Source organism: Argopecten irradians, chromosome 5, assembly GCF_041381155.1.
Source record: "Argopecten irradians isolate NY chromosome 5, Ai_NY, whole genome shotgun sequence".
NCBI classification, from domain to species: domain Eukaryota; kingdom Metazoa; phylum Mollusca; class Bivalvia; order Pectinida; family Pectinidae; genus Argopecten; species Argopecten irradians.
The window spans coordinates 37650834-37676370 of NC_091138.1; the positions used below are offsets into that span (position 1 = coordinate 37650834).

General features: G+C 33.6%; 2 protein-coding genes across 2 annotated transcripts; one reads left to right on the forward strand and one right to left on the reverse strand.

Moving 5' to 3' along the window:
* Window positions 1-3183: 3183 nt before the first annotated feature.
* On the reverse strand, window positions 3184-22340 carry LOC138323746 (sorting nexin-29-like). Its single transcript, XM_069268568.1, has 22 exons — window positions 22183-22340; window positions 20548-20612; window positions 20146-20198; window positions 19575-19655; window positions 18769-18845; window positions 18225-18399; window positions 17653-17723; window positions 16514-16687; window positions 14582-14915; window positions 14313-14410; window positions 13785-13875; window positions 13412-13476; window positions 12922-12985; window positions 12291-12419; window positions 11404-11486; window positions 10901-11007; window positions 10540-10656; window positions 10002-10054; window positions 9610-9700; window positions 9011-9151; window positions 8249-8388; window positions 3184-7100 (listed from the first exon to the last, which is right to left on the reverse strand). Exons 1-22 carry the CDS (start codon window positions 22187-22189, stop codon window positions 6974-6976), a joined length of 2343 nt encoding a protein of 780 aa, XP_069124669.1. The 5' UTR covers window positions 22190-22340; the 3' UTR covers window positions 3184-6973.
* On the forward strand, window positions 22309-24696 carry LOC138323747 (large ribosomal subunit protein uL16-like). The gene is made up of 5 exons (XM_069268569.1): window positions 22309-22375; window positions 22547-22577; window positions 22884-22942; window positions 23682-23928; window positions 24426-24696. The coding sequence occupies exons 1-5, from the start codon at window positions 22324-22326 to the stop codon at window positions 24679-24681; spliced, it is 645 nt and encodes a 214-aa protein (XP_069124670.1). The 5' UTR covers window positions 22309-22323; the 3' UTR covers window positions 24682-24696.
* The last annotated feature ends 841 nt before the right edge of the window (window positions 24697-25537 follow it).

Genomic DNA, 25537 nt, shown 5'->3' on the forward strand with positions numbered 1-25537 from the left:
AGGTCATTCGAACATGACCCTTGATGGGATGTTCTCAGATCCTCCATTGAACGGAGTGGTTATAAGGATCTGTATTTCAATCAGATTGCTATATTTGTGCAAATTTTGTGCACTAAATATTAAGAAATTGATGAAACATATATAGTCTTATAGCTAAATCATTAAGCCCTATCCGGTTGAAATTAAATTTTCTCGTTTTTAGTCTAACTAAACATAATGTTTAACTTGGGTAGAACACTTCTAACTTAGTTCCAATAGATTACCTTGGGATTTACCAACATCTTCACTCAGTTATGTAAAAAAGTAACTCTTTTTTCTTTTTTAAACGAGTACATTCTGGATGATAATATAATCAATATTTATGGAAAGTAGATATGGGTTTGTGCAATATACAATTTGACTCTATGAAATTGATAAATGACTTTGGAAAATGTAAGGTTAAGAAAATACATTGTAAATCTAAAATAATATTGAAGCCTTTGGATATCAAAGCGGTAGGCGGAATATCAGCCTCAAAAGCTGTAGACTTCTGCCAGAATCGGTAGGGTTAACATGTCTGTTGAAGGTTGAATGTCCAATGCCCAGTTTGTAACCCATGACTGGTAAATTACATACCCCTGGTACATGTACATGTACTTATCATTGTATGCTTTATTTAGTGGTACTGCTCCACAAGTTAGAGAAAGTTAAACATTAATACCAGTACATTACAAGTCTTAGTTCCACTGCTCTAAAATACCTATGGAATACAATACACTCTGTCAATACCTGAGTGTATATATGTATTGGAGAGGAGCTGAAATAGCATGTATGAAATATATAATTTTCAGATGCTTTAATTAAGAACTGCATTTTAATTTTTATTGAATTAATTTGTTCATAGCTGTTTCTTCTTGTATAAGCCAAGAACAGATGATTTTATTCATATTATCAATGTTTTATATCATAATTACTTGCAGTAATTATTTGTTCTCATATGTAGATAATCCAGCGTCTACATGTATAAGATATCTTAAAGATGAATATTTTCTATGGGAAATAAGAGATAAGGAAATCTTGTTGAGGTACATCTTGTTGATCTAATAATTTAACCAGCTCTCATCTCTCTTGTCCTTATTCTATATAGACGAAAGGCTGTTATAATTCTACAGATTCTCTGTTGTTGAGGTTACCAATTCTGCTACTACATACAAATATGAAAGTCAAGCTCTAAGTTGATCTCTATGGAGATGTACCTGTTATCAGTTGATCTCTATGGAGATGTGCCTGTTATCATTTGATCTCTATGGATATGTATCTGTTATCAGTTGATCTCTATAAAGATGTACCTGTTATCAGTTGATCTCTATGGAGATGTACCTGTTATCAGTTGATCTCTATGGAGATGTACCTGTTATCAGTTGATCTCTATGGAGATGTATCTGTTATCAGTTGATCTCTATGGAGATGTACCTGTTATCAGTTGATCTCTATGGAGATGTACCTGTTATCAGTTGATCTCTATGGAGATGTACCTGTTATCATTTGATCTCTATGGAGATGTACCTGTTATCAGTTGATCTCTACCTGTTATCATTTGATCTCTATAGATGTGTATCTGTTATCAGTTGATCTCTATAGAGGTGTATCTGTTATCAGTTGATCTCTATGGAGATGTACCTGTTATCATTTGATCTCTATGGAGATGTACCTGTTATCAGTTGATCTCTATGGAGATGTACCTGTTATCATTTGATCTCTATAGATGTGTATCTGTTATCAGTTGATCTCTATAGGATGTACTGTTATCAGTTGATCTCTATGGAGATGTACCTGTTATCAGTTGATCTCTATAAGATGTCTGTTATCTGTTTCATTGATCTCTATGGAGAATGTACCTGTTATCATTTGATTTCTATGGAGATGACTGTGTACCTGTTATCAGTTGATCTCTATGGAGATGTACTTGTTATCAGTTTGATCTCTATGGAGATGTACCTGTTATCAGTTGATCTCTATAGAGATGTATCTGTTATCAGTTGATCTCTATGGAGATGTACCTGTTATCAGTTGATTTCTATGGAGATGTATCTGTTATCAGTTGATCTCTATGGAGATGTACTTGTTATCAGTTGATTTCTATGGAGATGTATACCCGTTATCAGTGGATCTCTATGGAGGTGTACCTGTTATTTTTATGTCTGTTGTAACGACTATATATATATATAAACTGTTGTGACATGTTTACTTACATGATGTAATACATTGTATATTACATTGGTATTTCGCCATTAAATAAAGGAATTTTGTAGATCTGTTTTCATTGTTTGGTTGTTAATGTCATGACCATTACCTCCAGTGAATGTCTTGTCCTTCAAGAGACCTACAAAATACTTAGTACATGTATTCTGATTCTAGGGCTGAGAAAGTCACTTTTAATATGTTACTGGTAAATCTGTCTTCTGCTATCTTTAAAGGCCCACTACCTACACGAAAAAAAAACAAAATTAATCTTTAATACGAAAATAACATAATAACAACAAGATTTATATCAATGGTCAAAGGCGAGGTTACAATACCAAACAAATACAAGTTTCCCTATATATTATATGTTAACGATGAAGATTTACTTTCTTGCGTTACTGTCTTGCGCAGTAATATAGTCAACTAAAGTGCGTTAATTAGGAAGGCGGCAAAAAACAATACAACCCATGCTATTTAATTATTCAGAAGATTATGATAAGTGTAGTATTAATGTTAAGCTAATCACTTTTGTAACTCTATAAAATTTATCAATCTCCTTTTACATAATTTTGAAATTAAAAGCCGTTTTGGAAAGTTAATGGGTAAACCTTTTATCTGGCATCTTTCTAGAAATGTGAAAGAGCTAGAACTCATTTAGCCATCCAATGTTATTAACCAGAAATTTGACCCCTTTGACCTTGAATTTTATAATTATATCTTTTGACCATTTTTTTTTAACTTCCTTCTGGGAACTTGTGTGTAAGCTTATCTGCCAAATGTGGTATTCTATCACAGATGATAATTCTTGGTGGATGAGAAGACATTCCAATTAACTGAAAATACTGGATTGATAATGGATGTCATACTGTGGTATCATCCTCAGCACTAAGCCACATCATTGACTCCAGGTAAAGGCTGTATTTATTAATAGGGTATTACAATTTATAAGCTGTAACACTATTTTCAGTTTGACATGATTCATTTTTATTTTTCTCTCTGGTCATGACTGATATACACCGGCTAAATTGTTGGTTCTTATTGAACACCAGTGTTACTTATCTTAACACTATACATAGAAAATGTGTACTGGTACAGTACATCTCCATACTTATAACAAATGGTATCTATAATTCTTCATACTTGTTAAACAGACCAGCATAATTCATTTCACATATTCTGTAATTACATCAAGAATACTATACAATGTATTGTAAATATAGTATTGCACAACCCAAATTAAGCATCAAATTAAGCTTGCTTATATTTCCAGCAACATAGCTTTGATACTACGATTTGAAGATATAGACAGGAGTATTATTGAATGTCATATATGAATGGGGAATACAATACAAAGCGATATTATCTGTGTGTCCTTTGTCTTACAAGAGTATCCACATACACTTTATCTCGCAAGAGAATTCACATACCGTATTCACCGTAATTAGCGCCAAGAGCGATTAAAAATTTAACAAGGGGGATGCTTAATAGGGACCAAAATGTAAGTTAAGGGTGAAAAAACTACATTAAAAGTTAGTCATATTTTAATTCTTTCTGTTCTCGTGGCACAATAATCTGTTACTGTCAGTAAACATGCATATGCCTTTTATCTTTTGAGACACTTAAAACATCTTAATTTACATGTGAAAGACTCACAAGTTCATTGTAGTATGGGATGCAAAGTTGATGGGGCGTTTATACAACTTCAACTCTTCTCCAGAAAAGGGGAGGAGCACTTATAGGGGGAGGGGCACTAATAACAGTGAATACAGTATCAATAATCTTTTTTGGTGATTTCATACAAAAACATACACAGATGCAATGCATACTGATTTGCAAAAGAATTTTGGCAAAGGCATACTCTTTCAAATACACTTTCAAATATACATCTATTTTACACACATTCATTGTTCACTGACTACACTCACCAGCCTCACACACTATCATACTAATAAAATAATAATGATGGCCGATATAAAATCTATATGTATGATAAATGTGTGGTATTCAAGCTGAAAAATGGTACAACAATCTATTAAATAATATAAATTTATAGTTTGTGAGGAAAAATATGTGAATATATGATCGGCTGTTACCTTATAAATCTGAAAATGTGTAAGTTGAAATCAATATCTGAATATTTTTGCAGAATAGAGAAGTATTATAAGGCAACCAGAAGTCTGTAAGTACATGTATATCTATACAGATGATAAATACTCAAGTATAAAACCAGAAATCTTTCCCTAACACACAGAGAATGTCAGTTAGCTGATTAATTAAAACATTTTTTTTCTTAAAAGTTCAAGCAGTAGTCATGTAAACTTGACAGTCAATTTTCAAATTAACTCAATCATATTAAATTAGTTTCAAAGATCTTTACCAGCTTTCCACTTTTGAAAAAAAATAATCCCTTTGAAATCTCTGCATTTTGATTTTTTTTAACTCAATCATCAAGGCTAACAGGACTTTTTTGTTAATGTTACTGGTATATTAAAGGATGATAAGTTCACATTTATCACAATAGATAACTTGATAACTGTTTAATTTTCCACTATATATATACAGCGTTGATTAATATATATTTGTGACAATTATTTACTTCAAGTTTAAAATATCTTAATTTCTCTGATGACCTTTATCATCATCCTGGCTAATATAAATAGATGATAAGAATGATAAAGACAATGGTATAATAAAATAAATATGTACAGAGAATGCATTAAAATAACCAAGAGTACATGAGTATATCCATAATCTTGACCCTGCTTTATAAAACAAAATAAATAAATAATTATGATATATTCTGCAGCATTTTGTTAAGTACAGTTATCCACTCTTGAAAGCCATCGATCATCAATTGTTGTCACTGGCCAAAAGATACATGACACACTTGGTTGTTTTTTTTTTCCATGAAGTTTAAGATGAACACAGAGCTAAACTCGATTTTCACTATTCTATGATGATAAGTCTTCTCAGAAGATCTTCCACCTCATAGCCGGAAGAGCTTCCAGCACCAGAAGAGCTATAAATCATGTGTCCGGAAGTTATATTCAGGAAGTAGAAGAGGGCAAATCAAGTTAGGTTCAGTGCTTCTCACATCAGCTGATAACTCCGCATTAAAAAAGATAAAATATTTTACTGAGGTGGGATGATGGGAAATAAAGTAGAAAAATAATTATCTGTACATGCATTCCATTTGTAGCTTTCAAACTATGAAATACACCAATGTTAAATAACTTTCAAGCATGTGCCATACCTTAAATACATTGTACGGTATATGATGAAATATATATATAACATGTTGAATTGAATCAAGATGTAAATAAATATGCTGAACAGCTAGTTGCAATGATGCTGATGATAATCTCGTGGATTATAATTCATATGATGAGCACTTTAACTTACAAACTTATAGCATTAAGCACCAGTTAACATATTTTGTACTAAAATACATACGGTCTATTTCTCATACATGGGTATGATATGCAGATACAATAGGCAAGCAACATAGTTAATCTTGAGGCCTTTGTGTTTGGGGAATTAAATACTTCAACAATCATATGACTAGAAGGTGTGAACCTTGGTAACTTCCTTGTTGTACAACAGTTAAAACACTTATTTTGTGCTAGTGATTGTAAATTGTACAACTCGGTTGAAAAAATTGGCGACATGATTTATGAATCGTACAAAAATCAACACAACCACAATATGGTCAGCCCTAAAAGTACTGTTATTATACACAAACATTATTTTCATAACCTGATATGATATGAATATATAATGTCCCAAATTCCACCTCAGTTTGAAGTATGGTTTTAAAGATATTCATTTGAAAATGGACATCTAGAGGCATTATAATAAACTTAAGATAAAGATATGTGAATATTAAATTCTACTTTAGATAAAGATATGAGAATATTATATTCTACTTCAGATAGAGATCTGTGAATATTACATTTTAACTCTTCAAATAAGTTTACTTTTAAATTAGATATCCTTTCCTTGTTGAATTAAAGAAGAAATGATGAATATTTGATGAAATGCAAAAAGTTAACCTTTTTTAACTGTACATACATATAGTAAGTATTTTGTAATGCATGGCTAGTTATATTTGATGATATTTTTGCGACTTTGCTGAGTATACTATCGACAAATGTGAGGAGTATCACATACCCTTGTGGAAAGATCATGAAATTTTAATTGAGTCAAATTTTCTCAATTTTAGTGAAACATGAAAATTTTGATCCCCAATAATAACCAGGTATACAACATTAAGGCTCTGTACATCTGTTAGTTTTTTCTTGGTCCCTGTCAAACTTTACACTAACAATACAAGCCTACTTGAATATGATACTCTAAGTTTTACAAAGGTCCTATATAATCCAGTACATTTTGATGTCTGCTGTCCTGGACTATGGGAGGACTGAAACTGGCCAACAAAGTCCAGCTTTACTGGGTCCAGTCTAAATCCTGAGGTTCTGTGTACTTTAATTATTAAAACTGAAAAGACCTACAGCTATAGTCTATATTGTCCATTACAACTTTGAGGTCTTTGGGACTCTGGATGGGATAGGAAAGATTAAAACAAGCAAGTACTTGATACAATTGAGGTTTGGGACTGGAGCCTATAATCTCCATAATAACAAGGTACATTTTGTGGTCTACAGTCCAGTGTTCACAACTTGGCTGGACTGAGTTTACATAAACGTTAAAAGGGTCTACTTATAACTTGGTATCATAAATGTTTTGAGGTCTACAGTCCCGTATACTCTGGTTGGGCTGGTGAAGTTTGAGGTTGGCCTGATGATGTTTGTAGACTTGCAGTGGATTGAGTTTTCTTCATGCCTTTTTTCTTTGATTCCTTCTCCGGGGATTTATCACTGAAAATTCAATAAAGAAGTGTCATACTATCACCAACAATATATTACGCCTAAACTGTGTCTAAAAGTTCCCAAACACGAACTGGCCCATAGAGAGTCAGTTGTATCAATGGTAGGCATTTCAATCCCTAGATCATATTCAAATATGAATGATATGCATTGAGTAGTTCCAGACAAGAATCTGAATGTCAGTAGACTATACACTTACCTACAATCTAATTAGAATTTAACTTGTAATTCCGCCCCACTCGGGATCACCTCAGCATGACCCCTGTGGTTAGCCAATCAGCGTACAGAACGAATATACGTACCCAGCCTACTATACCTTTCGGCCGGGTACGAATTGGTCCCTATGTGTCGTAGTGGAGCACTGCCTCCGAAAATCACTCGGGCACAGTTTTCTATACTTTTTTTTTTATTTTTACTTTTATATTATTTTTGTCTAAAACAAACATAACTACCATTCTTAATATATACTGAACTGCTCACTAGACTTCAAATTCACAACTTGTGGACTTGCCGTATAAATTCCCTTCAGAAAGACCTTCATATGTATTATTAAAAAAAATAATGACCGAATTTGATATTTCATATAGTTCAGTTTCATTCCCTAGTAGGTAAGCGATATAAAAAAGTACGATAAAATGCAAAGAAACATTTTATAATGGTTTGCATAATAATTACTTTGCTCCATTAGCAGTAATAGGCACCAATTGCAGCTCTAAAGACAACACCATTTTCTGTCTAAAAGTCTTTTGAGCTACAATATTGCAACTAAGCAGCGTCTTGCCTACGAAATCTTCCTTGTGGTTGATTCTCTTTTGGAAGTATAAACGGCTAACAGTATGTCCCAAGATGATCTGAGATAGGTCAGAGTCTAAGTCGATTTGCCCTCTTCTAATTCCAGAATATAACTTCTGTTCACTCGATTGTAGCTCTTCTACTTCTGGAATCTCCTCCGTCTATAGGCTGGAAGATCTTCTGAGAAGACTTCTCTTCTTAGAGGAGCGCAAGTCGAGTTGAGCTCTGAGATCATGCTGAGGTGCCCTGAACGGGGTGTTGTTAGATTTTGTTTTGGAGCGTAACATAGAGGATCATAGTGGAGAGGAATTACAAGACTACTCTAATTTTAATTAGATTGCACTTACCTGAAGAAAGGTAGGGCTAAAGTTAGCCTCTCCTTATTAACAGCAGCAGCTAAAGTGGGCTCTTTCTCCAGTAGGTGGTTAATCACCTTCCGTAGATAGGTCTGGAACACTTTCCGTCTGTTTTCTACGACCTTCGTGTCCTACAACACAACAAACATTTTACTTACAAGCAACAAAGCTGACAAACAATACGATTTCTGTAAAGTCATTTTATTGTTCGAGTAAAATTTGAAAGAAATTGTCCCATCATATCTGTTAAGTTTCTAGCATTGGCTGGGGACATCAAAAAATTTAAACAAACAATCAAAGCCTGCTTTTTTAAATACACATGCAGGTTCCAAAAATTCTTCAAATCTCCATTTTATCTCATTTGAATGTGGGAGATTTAGAATTTATTTTATTTCTATTTTTTTCTTTTTTTTTATTTTCAAATATATTGCAGCGGTACTCAAATATTAGCGCATGTTATAAATTTAATATAAATGATTGGCAAAAATATTTGAAACAGGAACAAAAACAGTATTTTATGATGAAACACTTAAGTTATTACATACATAATATATTTTTTATCCATTGTATGTTGAATTGATGAAAATTTTGCCGCATGTAATCTCCAAAAGGGTTTCCAAATTGGAGAACCTTGAATTTTTAGCATTTGACCATTAACAGCTATCACTGCATTCAATTTATTTAGTTTTTTTTTATCTGGACTGTGAATCAGAGTTACTTTGTGCGTTGATGGCAAATTAAACATTATCTTACCTTTCTTCCTATTGTCTTTTTCGGTGGGAATTCATATCTTCCTATTGCAGGATATTGTTTCTTTATTTGGACATGAAATTGATGAAACTGGCTGAACCTTTTATATGTATTCCATTCTTCATCCTGGATCCGTACATAGATCTGGAACAAAATTATCATAATTCTAAATGACCAAAATCACAATAAATGGTCCAATAGGACAAATAAACAGAAATTGTCTATTTATAGGAGGGAAGAAGAAGATTTTGTAAAGTTTGTTGAAACATTATTCTAATTTCCTGGTTCACATCGCAAAGAAAATGTTACCAGTTTTGATAGATGTTTTTTTCACAACTTTGCATAATAAATTTTGTATATTTGAGTATTTTTTTATTTTAAATATGGCATGGGTCTGATGCAAAGACGAGATAACTCAACCCAAGCGTGAGAGGTTTAGCTAGCCAGCAATAGGTTAACAGCCATATGAGATTGAGATATATATACTGCCTCACTGAAAATAGTAAATAAGATTCTACTTGGTTTTGCTGAAGCCTTTATATTTCATCTATTTAATACAAGGGTTTTATTCGGTAATCTGTGTCTGAGATTTTGAACATTACCTGGTAAACATGATGTTGGTCAGAGGAAGCTCCCTGAAGGAATGCTGACGGTATCCAGATGTTGACTAGAGTATTCAGGTGTAGCGAGAAACTGAAACGTACAAATTTTACATTCAAAATATTTTTTGTAGGCTAAATAATTTGCAGAAAGGGGAATGTATCTGATTTCCATGTTATAATTTGCAGAAAGTGGAAAGTATCTGATTTCCAGGTTTTTAATTGTTGTAATCATAAAATAACATAGAAGTAATTTTACTTAAACACATATAGACTTGTTATCAAAAAATACAGCAAACAAAATTATCAATTGAAAATTAACAAAATTTATTTAAATACAAAACCCCATTTTTTAAAATATAATTTTCTGTAAATAAGACAAATTGTTCCCGCACCTGTCCATGTCCATACTCAATGACTCGTCTGTCAACTGTAGGTCGTGTGGAAGCTGTAACATACGGTATAGAAAAAATGGGAGTAGTTTAATGGCATTTAAACATTTTATTTAACACAAAGTTCATCATAAAATCAAGTGTAAATGAGCATCAGATACAAAATGTACTTTTTATAAAGATGTAGACAGCCTAGTCAAACAAGAATTTAAGACAATCTACACAAGGTGTTAAATACTCTTCATGGAGAGAAATCCAAGGAAACCTCTCGCAGAAAATTAACCAAGCCTTGGTTGATACACTACTGTAAACATCTTTCGTGGCTACAAAATTTTGCAATTTCAATTTTCAAACAAAATCACAACAAATAACATTCAAGGATTTAAAAACTGAATGCTAATTCCTCTAACTATGATTTAGATATTTAATTGTGGAGATCAACTTGGATCACGAAATTGGCAAAAGAACTTAGTTTTAAGTATCTGAAAAAATGTATAAAAACATACCCTCTTTATTATACCCAAAAGATAAGGATACTTACTGGCCCCCTAAGGTCCACTAGCTCTCTCTGTACACGGCGTAACATGGCGTCTTTGTTGTTGAGTGTCCTATGTAACATTTCATTGAACTCCATGAGCTCACCATGCATCTCTGCTACCTGGGGACAGTAACGTTACATGAAATATTTATACGGTAATTGGTAAATTAAGTTAATCTTTCTTTAATTGGGGATACAGAGTTTATAAGAAATAATTTATCAAACTGATAAACATGTTGGCAACCAGCTGTACTAGAAAAAAAAATAACAAAAAGAATTTTTACTTTTTGGAGCCTGGCTCAGGAGATGTTTCTCTTCTTATTTTGATGCCATTACAGAATATGTAATATATCTAACATATTACCTGTATCAACTTCTTCTCATACTCTGATGCCTCGTGACTGTAGTCCACACTAGGTTTGGCTGGTGGTATATTGGGCTGGGGTTCCTCTAGGTGGATACCTAAATTGTCTGTAAACCATAATAACACTCTAGATAGGGTGACATCATTTAAATGGATCAGCATCATTTTGTCTCACATCAAGACTCTTTCCCTAAAAGCTGAGTCTAGTTTGGGTACTATGTAACTACTGAACATTTGAGATAGGTTCTGGTTAAGTTATTAATAAAATACTGTTTCTTGTTAAAAGTCGTCATGTAAAAATCTCCAAAGCCAGGGAGGTGTCCAAAACTCATTGTACCCATACAGACAAGTTTCTTACCAATGTATACCTTTTGTTTCATGTTAAAATGCATCACATTATATATGTAACCATATGTATCAGCAGAATACATCTAACATTGGTCACACATGATTGATTGTAAGAAGTGAAGTCATCAGTAATATAAGATATACTCAAAACTCACCATCCACCTGTGAGCCCTCGGCCCTCAGCATCTGTACCGCGTTTACATAGCGTCTCAACTGGTGTTTCAGCAACTCGTTCTCTCTGAAACAGCACAAACAACATTTAATGGTTAACATGTTAAGATCACTTAATACATTCTAAGACATGCATGACTAAGCTATGTATCAAATAATTGCAGTATTAATTCATATATACCATAAATAGCCTGTTACTTTGGTAGGAATGATACTTTCACAATTCTCGGGACATTGCAATGATCGCAAAAATTTAATCCACATAATATTGAGAAATGGTTGAATGATGTAAACAGATAAAATTCTATTTCCTGATTTTTGGTTAAAATTGCGAAAATCTTGAATGAGGCATATTTAACTTCTATAAAAAATACTTAGTCTTTGACCAATTAAGATGCTCTATAATGTGAAACAACTCCAGCAGTCTTTGGCAAATACCGGTGTGCATATATATCAAGAACAAGACTTAAAAGAAATGAAAATTTTTTTTTATAAACATTTCAAACTTGTGGCTCATGTGCATTATTTACTTTTATATGGCGTACATGATTATGAAATTGTAAAGACTGCAATATCAAATCATGTGTTGAAATATATTCTAATATAGTAAACCACGGTTATAATGAACCTCTGTTTTAAACCACGGTTATAATGAACCTCTGTGGACCAACAATATTACATTGTTATAAGCATAGTTCTTTATACAGGTACATATATTGCATACATAAATCTTATAAGACCACTCAAGGGCAATGACAGATACTACGCTATAACCATGAATTTAAAACATGTTTCTTATAAACATGTTTTACTGTACTATTTTATAAAAGTTTTTTATCAATATCAGTATCATAAATCTGAAGTTCAGTACTTTTGTAAAGCCTGATATTTGGCTGTCTCCTTTTCCTGTTTAGCTGAATGGCTGATCTTCATGTCCTCGATGGTCGCCCGCAGTGAGGATGAGGTCTCCATTTCTAGCTGTAGATTTTCTTGTAAACTCCTGTAATAGACATCACTTATCATTATACTGTAGCTTATCCAATAAACTCATGCATCATATAACTTATCCAGTAACAAAGTTAATGATAATTTAAATTTATTTCAATGTCTCTGCCTCCGGTGGAGAGAAGATTTCACTAGACAAGCAGTACATCGTGACTCCCACATACTGTAAACCAGCTTTCTTTCTTGTGCCATTTACTGTTGCGAATTTCGCGATCAGAGTAAATTCACGAAAGCCTATCTCGGCAAATTAATATCTACAACATATATAATAACAGGAATCTCCATTCAATTTTCAAATCTGTGAATGTTAATTTTTGCGAAATGGTTTTGATATGGAAATTGCGAAAAAATTGCCATGAAAGACAGTTGCTTAATAGTACTCCCAATCAAAGCAAGAATACATTCTATAGCTTCCATGGAGTAACAAAAATTTCATTTGGGTATCTTCGTGAATATCTATAAAGGCGAAAATATTATAAAAAATACTACAATAATACCTGTTCTGTTCTTCCACCTCATCTTTCCTCATCATCATTGACACCACAGCCTGCTTCAGTTCATCTGTATTAAATTTTGAGTAGAATCAATAAGTTAGGTATGGTGAAGTACAAGTATAGTCCTGTGTCAGTATTATGAAATTAGTGGCACTTTAAGTAAAACAGACTGATTAGTCATACTGTTTGCTTTATATTTAAGTTTAAAAGATTTCACTTTTAAAGGCTAAACAAAAAATAATTGGAGTCTTCAAGTTTTAAAAGTTAAGAAAATGAGGTTTAAAAGTAATTTGTTATAAAACCATAAAATGATGAATAATCATATTCAAAGCTTAATATTTTCTTAACAGGTGAAAATGGAAACAATTTTTCAACGAAGTTAGCTTTAAAATCATGTTATAATAATGATATTTTTTTAAAGCTGGATCCTTCTTAGGTAAAGCTGCTGATAGCTCTACAATACATTGTAGATAATAGCTACTAAAGATTTTACCTGTTGACATGGCATCTTTCTTTGCCACCACATCTACATTCCCACCATCTCCTTGGGTACGATAACTGAAACATACAACAGCTATAATCATTACAGTACAGCCTTAAATTCTTATCAATCGAGTTTAGGTCAATTTTACCTGAAAAGAGCAAAAACGTCAAAAGTGTGAAATTGACCTCAATTTCAGTTCATTTTCAGGTGAATTTCAGGTCAAGCTCTTTTAAGGACAAATTTACCTGAATGCCTGTCACAAATATAGTACATTATGTATATAATTTACCATCCTAGTATTCTAACAAACGTTGGTATGTGTCTAGTGTAAAAGTTGTCTTAACATGCAGACATCCAGTTCTTTATTTAGTTCTTCACTCACCTATGAGCTGTTCCTTGCTGAGCCAGATCCAGGGCTAGGGCCGCTGAAGCTATGTCCATTCCCCCATACTTCTGACCATCTGAAGAATCCACTACAAGTACAATGGGAAATTGTCAATAAGAGTGGTCAGGTTTTATAATGACTTAGCCATTCAGATTCATCTTTCAACTGACTGGCCATTGTTTGATGTTCGATACGGATGTGAAAGGTCATGGGGTCACTGCCCTGGAATCATGCAGGTTATTCTCTGGGCATTCTGGTTGCCTCCCACTAAGACCCCTTAAATCCAGGCCATTGGAAAACATTTATACAGATATTGTTTAACTTACTACTGATGTAAATTGATATTTAGTTTCCATGGTTTCTTTCATTGTCATAATCTTTTGAAATTTATTAGACGATAACAAAATCTCTTTCAAATGAGCATTGATTAATTTTTGTAACTGGACACAAAATCAATTTTACTAATGCATTTCTTTTTCTGTTTAAAATTGCTATTACTAACTTCAATATCATTTCAAATCTTACCTGATGAGCTGAGGTTATGTTCCACAATTATAGGTGAGGCCGAGGACAGATCGATAGGATTACCAGAAGGAGTTAGGGGTATCAGATTACCAGGCTCACTGTAATACAGGTAAATGAAGTCAATCAGACATTATAAGCAAATAAAGGTAATATGTAGATAAAGGAAATACATAGGACCTTAAATGACTGTCCATTTCATACATAATTTTATGGAACAAATCAATCAAAGATGAAGATCTAAAATGTGCAAGGTTTGAGAACATTCTTACCTTAACTCAAAATCAGCAGAGCTGAAAGAACTATGACTGTTTTGTCTGCCATTAGACGTCCCAGAAGTAATACTTGGCTCTCGAGGGTACAACAACGACTTCTGATTTGATGAATCATTAGAAGGTGCCTTTAGTGAGGGTATTGTTGGCTTGGTCACATCACTATCAAAGTTTGAGTCGAATGAGCGCCTGCCCACCGTGGCTCCGTAGTCCGTCTCTTGCTGATCTAACTCTGACAGGTGGGAAGAGCTATAGGTCCCAGAATCATCTTCATCAAAACTAACTATGTTAGCCATCTTCTTTTTCTTCTTCTTCTCCTTTTTCTTCAGTATATCTTTCGACAAAATTGATCATCATAAAAGGCTTTGTAGTATACACCAAATGCAGTCAAAATGAACATAATCTAACAGAAACTAAAACATTAATGATTTAGACATAAGATTAACGTTAGGAATGTAACATTCTATTACATGTATAGGAAAATCTTGAAAATTACCACAAATTTTTGCTTAATTCATAGAATGGTATCTTCATTGAACCTGCTAAATTTCAGCAAATGTTGAAAGAAATTATATTTAGAAACTTAATGTATCTCATTTCTGTTCTTATTAAGGCATATAAATACAGGGGTTTTAATATCCTAAAACAACTTGGGTAAAGTACAATTTAGCATGGGTTAGTCTCACCTTCCAGTGATTCAAACCTTATGTCAAATGATGATGTCATAAGCACGGGATGGTGGGACAAATCAACGGTAAATTGTACTTTACACATGTTGTTTTGGGATCTCAAAACCCACATATTGTAAGACATTACTATTTTAATTTTTTTCAATATCCATATAAACATAATTTAATTGCAATTTGAAGCTTTTTATTTGCTTAAAAATGCTCCACCGCTGACAAATGGTATTTTTTCACTATCAAAAACAGGAGCAGACGATTTATTATTTTTCTTCAGTTACAAAAGTTACTTAATTTACACCATTACCACATTGAAAAGTTGAGCTTCTAATTTTACTTCAAGTTAAATACATGAAAAATAATTAAAGATGCTCCACCGCTGACAAATGGTACACTATCAAAAATATGAGCAGACGATTTAGTATTTTTCTTCAGTTAAAAAAGTTACTTACTTTACACCATTACCACCATTGAAAAGTTTAAGCTTCTAATTTTACTTTAAGTTAAAAATATAAAAAATAATTAATTGCATCCCGAAAAAATTCCATGTCACTATATCCTATATGGAATGAAATACTGCTGTTCAAGTGATGAATATCATTTATGCTCTGTCGGCGGTGGAGCATCTTTAATTGCATCCCGAAAAAAATTCCGTGGCACTAAATCTTATATGGAATGAAGTAATAATTGCAAAAGCACCAACGGCGAAATAAATTATTTTATGTTATTTTTTGTGTTAATTAGGCATATATATACATGATTAAACACCAATTATTGTTCAAATGATGAATATCATTTATGCTCTGTCGGCGGTGGAGCATCTTTAAACTTTGTGTTTGTAACAATATCAGTATTAAGAAAAGAAGAGTTGTACAGATTTACTCAGATTTTATAAGATTATCTCCCCTTGTATCTAGAATTGAGCATTGTCAAAAGTCTAGAAGAATGAAAATAAAGAATTAATTTCACTATTTCACTAATGAATTCAATAAGCTAGAGACAATGTGCAGGTCTATACCATACTACAAACATTTTAACAATAACAGGTAATGTGTACTATGAGAGCATTGTTCTGTATTGAGTAGTTCACCTGAGGATGATATAGGGCTTTCCTTCCCTTACCTGAGGACAATGATGGACATTTCTCTCTCCCTCCCCCCCCCCACCCACCCCCCCCCCCACCCACTTGTAATAAAGAGCTTACCTGAAGAGGATGAAGGACTTTACTCGCCTATAATAAATAACTTACCTGAAGACGATGAAGGACTTTCCTCGCCAGCAATTACAGGTCGTGGCTCATCGTCTGCCCTAGGTGGAGATTTAGCAATAGCACTTGGTACAGTGATAACATTGGTTGTAGGCTTGCGGACATTGTTCAGATCAGCATTATCTATGTTGATGGCGAACAAGATGGACCCTAGACCTGTAATGTGTCAAATTTGACAACTTTAATGTTATGTAACACTGATTTCTAAAATACTAGGTATGCTTAAAGCCATAAACTCCCCTTTGGGAATTCACATCTTGAAGGAAATAATCAGAGGGGGCTTAATATTGGATAATTTGGAAGGTTACACTAATCAGAGTTGAGATAAAAAATCCTATATCCTTTTATACTCAATGGGACAATTCAATGTGGCTAATTTTGTTACATAACCATGAAGCAAAATATGACATAAATATATTGTTCTACATTCCTTATGAAACATATAACAAGAAATATTGACAAATATCATGACATTGTTAATTATTTTGATTGATACCATTGAAATTCTAAATCGTTGATCAATACGATAAAGTGCAACATGTACACTGTACCTATACCCGAGTCAAAGTCAAGCACGTTAAACAAATGCAATACATAACCAATGAGGAGTTGATGAAATTATTTTTAGACAAGAATATGCATCTAGTAAAATAAACACACTACAGTAAGGGCGATTTGAGTAGTTCTAGGCAAACATTTCTTTACTACACTGGCAAGGGCCATGGTTCGGCATGCAAGACATCGACCACTATGTGTAATGGTGGGCAGTAAGCGAGTTTGAACATTTCACAACAGTGGGCTTATCTGGCATATCACAGTAAAACCAACTAATCTAATTTCTATTAGAACTGGTTTGTTTCCGAAATATGTGCGAATTTTAATGCACTCTTAGACTGAATTGTCTCTTTATTGATGACTGTGCTAAAATGTATTTTCTGTTTGACATAAGTTTAGTCATTAATGTATTACCAATGTGTAAAATCATCACTAAGCTAACCTCTTCAACAGCAATATGGGGCTTAAATTTGATTGTCCCAAAATTTAAGTTATACATGTTACAATTTTCACCAAATTTTACTTTTTGAATTAGTAAATGACCAATGTAGTTGTAGAATAAATACCTGCAGCCATCATTGGCATCATACTGCTTCTCTCCTGATCACGTAGGAAGGCCCAACTTTCATAAAACTGGCTGTAAGGATACAATAGCATCAGTTTTACAGATTCAGTACCGAGTCATACAACTATCAGACTAACTTTTTTAACCTGGATATTTAGATAAGTTAGCTATTTAAATTGCAGTGTTATCATTTTTGTGTGATGCATCTATAATCTAATTAATTGCATGTCAAGATGCACAGTTGTTGATATATGTCTTGAAGAGTTTATGTATAATGGGTTTAGAGTGTAATATGCTATCAATATTAACTGCAAATTTGGTTAACACTTTAAAAATAAATGTTGATTAAAGAGTTACAATAAATATTCTTCTTCATTGGGGAGTTACCTCCCCTTACCTTCATTGTTTCATGTTTATTTTGTTTGTTTGTACCACCTGAGAGGACTAAGATAAGCTAAGTCTGATGTCTAATCCTATTGACATTTTATTATAATTTTGCCAATAAAATATTTGTAAATTGAAATATTAACTAACAGTTTTATAAAACGTTTGACTACAGTTCATTATTCTGACCTGAGGAGTTCCTCACTCTCCAGGAGCATGTGGGTGTATCTCTCCAGTGAGTGTTCGTTAAGTGAGGCCCTTAGCCAGGACCGGCCTCTGCCTGAGTCGGTGTTGATACTCTGTAGCTTCATGAATCTGTCCAGTTCATGTTTGGTCAGGTGCTCCTTCACATACTGCCAGAACACTATAGCAAAATATAGCATCAATATGGTACTAAAACCGAACTAATATTTAAATAGCAGTTGGTTAATATGTCACCTAACAAAGTCAGTTGTTTAGCATGGTAATGTACATATTAAAACTATTTAAAAACTAGAAATGTTTGTTTCCACATTAAATCAGAATGAGACACAAGAGGACAGGATGGGACATGATGGAATGATAAAAGACAGACAGACAAACAATATAACACTCTATTTCATCACGAGGTTTAAAAAAAAATGTTCTTTCATTTTTTAAAGGAAAAATAGTCTACTGTTGATTCATTTATCATTTATTGATAAAGTATGTTGTTGGTTGAGGATTTCTGATGTAGGAGATTCTGATCTCTTACCTGCCTCGGACTCCTTATTAGTGATGTCATTGAACATATCTGTGACCTTGTTCAGACCTGTTATCTCTGTCACCTGTCTGTAATGTAATAATCCTTCACAATTAAACAGTAAAATTCATATCATGTGTTTTCTCCAGGTTAGCAAATACATGTATTATAAAAAAGATTTATTTCGGTTTTGCAAAACAAACCTACTATGTTGTTTCATGATATGAAAGTAATCTATAGCATGTATTCCAGATAGTTACATGTACCGTATAGAGAAGAGAGTACAGAAAATTTATAATGTATAAAACCAATCTAATCAAAACTTGTAATTCTGCTCCACTACGATATTCTATGTTACAGGCAACCTGTTCACGATATTCTATGTTACAGGCAACCTGTTCAGGGTCACCTCAGTACAACCCCTATGGTTAGCCAATCAGTGTGTCGAAAAAGTCTACAAAATCTTTGGTGTAGTTGATTCTCTCAGAAGTATAAATGGATAATAGTACATCCCCAGATGTTCCGATTCTAGGCCAGGGGTCATGCTGAGGTAACCCGAACGGAGAGTTATTAGATATTGTATTTGAGCATACTGTAGAGCATCATATAGTGGAGCGGGATTTCAAGTTTAATTTTATTGTGAGTGAAACATAAAGATACTGACTGCAATAAGTTTTTCAACTCATTGATATAAACTACAGTGCAGGTAACAATAACACATTATCACATCAGTATGGCACTCAAGTCATATTGTAAATTACATGATAAAACACACCCTATGGAAATATGTATACTGAAATATGTATACTATTACATACTTGAGGGCCAAGATAGCCTTGTTACTCTGTCGCATTCCATGTTGGAGGCCGGTCTCCCAGGCAGCACATAGACAGGATACTCTATACAATTATAATACAATATAATTTAAATTGCTAACAAATATCAAAATTATTATCTACACTATCAGATGTTATTTTCTATAAATGTTTTATTGTAAAATCTGGTTATTAAATTGTTATTTACATTCAATCCTTATTCTTTATATTTTACAACTGGATGGCTGGTTTATGTCACAGCTAGATTGACGAAAGATCAAATGTCAATCATGGGGGCATATAACTAAACTTGTCTCTATATTAGGCTTTGTTTAGTTTGCCTAATATATATGGAAGTTTAGCAGACTAGATTATTAGGTTTTGGTTTGTACACAAAATTTTCTACCATTTTACAAGATCTCCATCAATTAATCATAACTTAATATACACAAATTAATTTTTGTCTTCAGAATATTGTTGACACAACAACTCCACCATTGCTTTCATCAATATTCCTAGACTAAAACATGTACTGTACATGAATATCTTGACTATTTTCTAAAAAAAATTTTACCTGCTGTCAGCATCAGCAGCCAATTCTGTCCTGCCACCAAATCGTACCTGGCACTATTGTAATATATAAAACAAATCTTATAGAAATATTATACCCTAACAAAGTATATGTTCACTGACTCTATTACCTATATATATATACCACAGGTAATGAAATTTCATACCAAGATATATTCTATAGCACTAAATTTTCAATCTAGCAATGTGACTATTCATAATATCTTTGTTAGTGCAAAAATTACTTTAAATTTATAGAATTATGATTATGATTCTTTAGCACACTTTCTATGAAATGTTCAGATTGAAAATATTAAAAAAAAAAACATATAAAATTGTTAGTGACATAATCTATTTGTATAAAAAGAAGTAAATCAAAGTATATTAAAATATAATGACATATCACCTGTTTAACAGCATCTAGGAGTCTGGTAAGTATACTTTGTCTCTCATTAACATGAGGATCATCCCCTGTAAAACAGAACAGTCAGTAGGATAATTTGGACTTAACCTGCAGCCATCTATCCATCAAATTTAAACCATCCATCATTCCAGTCATGAAGCAGAATCCTTTGGACTATAATTTTATATGACTTACATTGGGATTGAACCATTTTGTGTTGAATGTGAAATGGTCATTATATGATTAAGGAGACTTCAAAGTAATTCTAAGATTGAGGTAAAATGTGTAAAAAGAGCGGGTTGGTGTGGTTTGCATGTGTTTAATACAATCTCTGTCAATCAGTCAGGTGACGGAGCAATATACATGCTTTTGGCTCAGTCGGTAGAGCAGTAGTTTTTCACACCGGAGATCCAGGGTTGATTCCTGGTCAGAACACTTGAAAGAAATAATGAGTATTTTTCCCTGTTCTTCAACAAATGTGATATTAATTTCAACCTCTAATGGCTTTAAACCGTGATATTTTGCAAGCCTAAAACGCATTACTGTGCTGCAATTGAACAGAACTAATTTCATTAATTGTTGGTATATACCCTGGCTAACTGTCAGTCTTACTGTTGATATGTAATTTGTGGGAGCTGCGTGTAAAATACAGTAAAATATGAGAAAAATGTATAGTTCTGGAGAAGACATAGAACTCGTGTGAATTGCATTGATGGACACCAAATAATCATGCCATCGTGTTCAGTTGTGAATATGCCAGGTACTCCAACAGTTTGTTTGGCAAAATCGGACCAGCAAATAGCGTAGGAGCCTAGTGTAGTAAATGCAAAATGGCTGCTATAAATGGTGGATCGAAAATATCGCATATAAGAAGTCATCTCAATTGATACAAATGTTTTTATAGACACCAAAAGGTACTCTGAACATAACAAGAAGACTCTTCAACGAAAAAAATAGTTCAAACAATCTGTTTGGGGCGAAAAAATGCAAATTTCCGGAAAAGAGCCTCAAAGTCCACAGTATTTAACTATTTTTTTCGTAAATAATCTTCTTGTCATCCTTCAGATGTACCTTACAGTGTAATCTAAGAAGCACTTGTATCAATTAAAATGTCTTTTTATATACAGCGAAATGTATATACCAACAATTTAATGAAAGTTAGTTCTAAATCAAATTGAAATCAAATACACGTATAGTCATAATACTTTTATCGCTACAATGTATATAATAAATGGCTTACAATCAAATTAAATGATGCAAGATTTAAACTAGATTTAATTAAATGAGTAAACAATTAATCGTATTTTTAAAATAAAAAACTTTTTCATTCGTCATAATTGTTTAATCTATTTTATTGTTAATTTATAAAGGTCTGCTGGTCACCTTTACACACATAGTACGTCTAACTAAATTTGAAACAGCGTTAGGAGCTATCTGAATTTGAATCCTATTGGAACCTCTTTAACGACAAATTAAGAACCAAATCAGGTGATTTGTTGTAGTCCTTTAAGTAGGCCGAGTCTACATATTTATGTTCTAGATTCTCACAGTTTACAAATTTATCAGCTAAATATTGCAGATAACACTCCGTTATTGTCTTTGGCAAATAACTGACATGGAAAAACGAGTTATACATACCATTCATTCTTGTTGGCCCATGCAGTGAATGCTTTTCATCTAAAATCTAACATTGAAAATTATTTTAAAAACTGAAACAAGTGGGCATGTCACTTATTTGTTTTGACTTTTACACGGTGGTGCTTCCCCTTTGATCATGGTATGTCATGTGACTTACCTCAACCGGAACTTCCGGTAGGCCTCTTTTTAGACGGTAAGTGAAACATGGTGGATTATCGAAAACCCACATGAGAAAATCCGTGTTCATCTTAGATTTACTAAACGACGCGTATACTAACAATAGCTATACACGAAGCTCAATAGTTCAATGTTTATTTCATTAAATTATTTCCCCAATATAAACCGCTATTTGTTTTAATTTCAGCCTTCAAGATGGGGCGACGACCAGCTCGTTGGTAAGTTTTACGTGTTTGGTTGATAATATAGGACATTTTGATATAGTTAACAATGATAATGCAATTTCTTGTCACTCTATGTCACTACATGCACCGTCCAATACACTGCTGGGTCAAGTTATTGTTACACAATCTATCGACATATTAAATGATTATTGAATATTCGGTCTGAAATGTTTACTTTTTAAAAGATCAATCACAACTAGTTACCCCCCCCCTTCCTTAATAACTATAAAGTTTGCTCTTTCAACGGTGAATCCAAGGCTTTCGTGATTATTGTTTCTTTAATATCAATTTGTTTTATAGTTACAGATACTGTAAAAACAAGCCATACCCCAAGTCAAGGTTTTGTCGTGGTGTCCCAGGTAAGTACATGATGGATCTGGAAATATGTTGTAGAAGGTTGATATGCCATATATGTTGATAATTGAATTCATGTTAACATAATAATCAATATTGTTGCATATTGCTGCAAATAAAAAAAAACCATGAACCCCATGCTACTAGCCACACTATAATTAAAGGATTATTTATGAATTCAGAGGTGAATATATACCTATCCTACCTAAGGCAGAGCTCAGTTTCACAAACATCCCTTAACTTGAGGAAATTTCATAACTTGAAATTTTCCATAGGAAAGCATTATGCAGGTTGGACATCAGGATAACAGTCTGCATTTGAGTAACTGCAGTTACCCAAATGTATAGTCAATAAGTAACCAAATGCAGGATTGTGTGAAACGAAAATGCTTACTATGGGGTTAAAAATAGAACACATATCATGTGGATTCCTAATTCATGTGCACTGAAAGTCCATGATGGCTATACACTTATTCATTTCACTTTAAGAATCCTGCATTTGGGTAATGCAAACAAATAGATTACTCAAAATTAACGGGTAACTGTGTGTGACTCAAATCTAACGGGTAATTGTTACTCAAATGCAGGACTGTCACTTGTATGAAGGGTCATGCCCAACCTGTTACAGAAGTCGAGAAGAATAAAAAAAAAATCCCAAATCAAAAATTGTTAGTGAAACTTGGCTTTGGCTCCTAGTGATAATTTTTGGATGTCTCGCTAACCTTGAATTATTTGGTATTTTTAGATCCCAAGATCCGTATTTTTGATCTTGGCAAGAAAAAGGCCAGGGTAGACGAATTCTCATTATGTGTGCATCTTGTCTCTGACGAGTATGAACAGCTGTCATCTGAGGCACTGGAAGCCAGCCGTATCTGTGCCAACAAATACCTTGTGAAGAACTGTGGCAAGGACTCCTTCCATTTACGAATGCGAGTGCATCCCTTCCACGTTTGCAGAATCAACAAGATGTTGTCGTGTGCTGGAGCTGATAGGTAATACTACCAGTGATTTTTACACACAATTATAAATTATAATGAAATGCAAGTATTACAATTGTGATGTTTTCTGATCTCGTGATTATGGAGAGTTGCAGATTTGTTTATAACAGCAAAATTAAATTCTCCAATTAGAATGGGAAACTTTTGGAAATACAACTGTAGATTCATATTTAAAGTATGGAGCTTGATCTTTTTAGCCCACCATCATCCAGATGGTGGGCTATTCAAATCGCCTTTCGTCCGTGGTCCGTCGTCCGTACGTCCGTCCTTCCGTCCGTCCGTCCGTCTTTTTCGGTACCGTAATTATTATTTTATTACACCGAATGAAGTTGAATGTAGCATACTCTTATTTGCTTATAAATGTCTAAAAAAAATCTTGATGCCTTGGTATTCTATTTTCATGTGGTCTCTGTTATGGATTTTCCACAGAAAGAATATTGATAGAAATGTGATGATTTACCTTTGCTTTAGAATCCCATTGTATCTTTCAGGCTCCAGACAGGGATGCGTGGTGCCTTCGGCAAACCCCAAGGAACCGTAGCCCGTGTGCACATTGGTCAGCCCATTATGTCCTGCCGTGCCAGGGAAACCAACCAGGCTGCTGTCATTGAGGCTCTCAGGAGAGCAAAGTTCAAGTTCCCAGGCAGACAGAAGGTAGCCACCAGTTATATATGTCCATTTACTATCACTATATCAGGCAGTACCAGCTCCAAATTGACATGTGTTGTCAGCTTGGCCGTTCTATAACTGCAATATCAAAACTTTGGTCGCTATATCAGCTCACTGTATCTAGTGATTTGATACGTAACCTCAGTTACAGAATGATTATTTCTCCAATTGGAGTCGAAATATCAGGAGTACTCCAGTAAATGTCTTTACCATCACATGCTATTGTTCTGTTGTAGAGTTGCCTCTTATAAGAGCAAATAAAAATTCACACGGGTATAGTTCTGAAGAAATCCAATCATAGTAAACCTCCATACATATTACCACAAGCCCTCCTCCTCTGGGTCGCCATTTGGGGCAGTTGCCAGGTACTGACCGCTGGTCGGTGGTTTTTCTCCACCAAAAAACCTGGCACATCTTTAAATGACCCTAGCTTTTAATAGGAGGTTGAATTAATAAAACCTGAAGGAACACGCAAGTTAGTATTTTTGTGTATGATTAAATTTTGTTGGTGATGATCATTTACACAAACGGATCGTCGCAAGCTTTCGTAAAATGCGAAAATAAATTTGTTTATGATATTGTTATGATGATGATATTTATTAAGTCCCATACTATCCCCAGTACATTTGACATTTATCTTGAATGTGTACACTCCATAGAAATGATGGGTGCAATAATACAAAACACTTCCTTATTTTCATGTCCTTGCTTTGAAATTTGTATGGGGATATATTTGTTTCTCATCTCTGCCCCATCTTGTTTACAGACATATCTAATTTTCAAGAGAATCTGTAGAATAGGAAGTATTTCAAAATGACTGTAAATGAAAGGTCTGACCAGATTAGCAGTACCAGCTCCAAACAATACATTCTTGTTTAGTTTGATCGTTCTACTACTGCAATATCAAAACTTTGGTCGCTATATCAGCTCAATG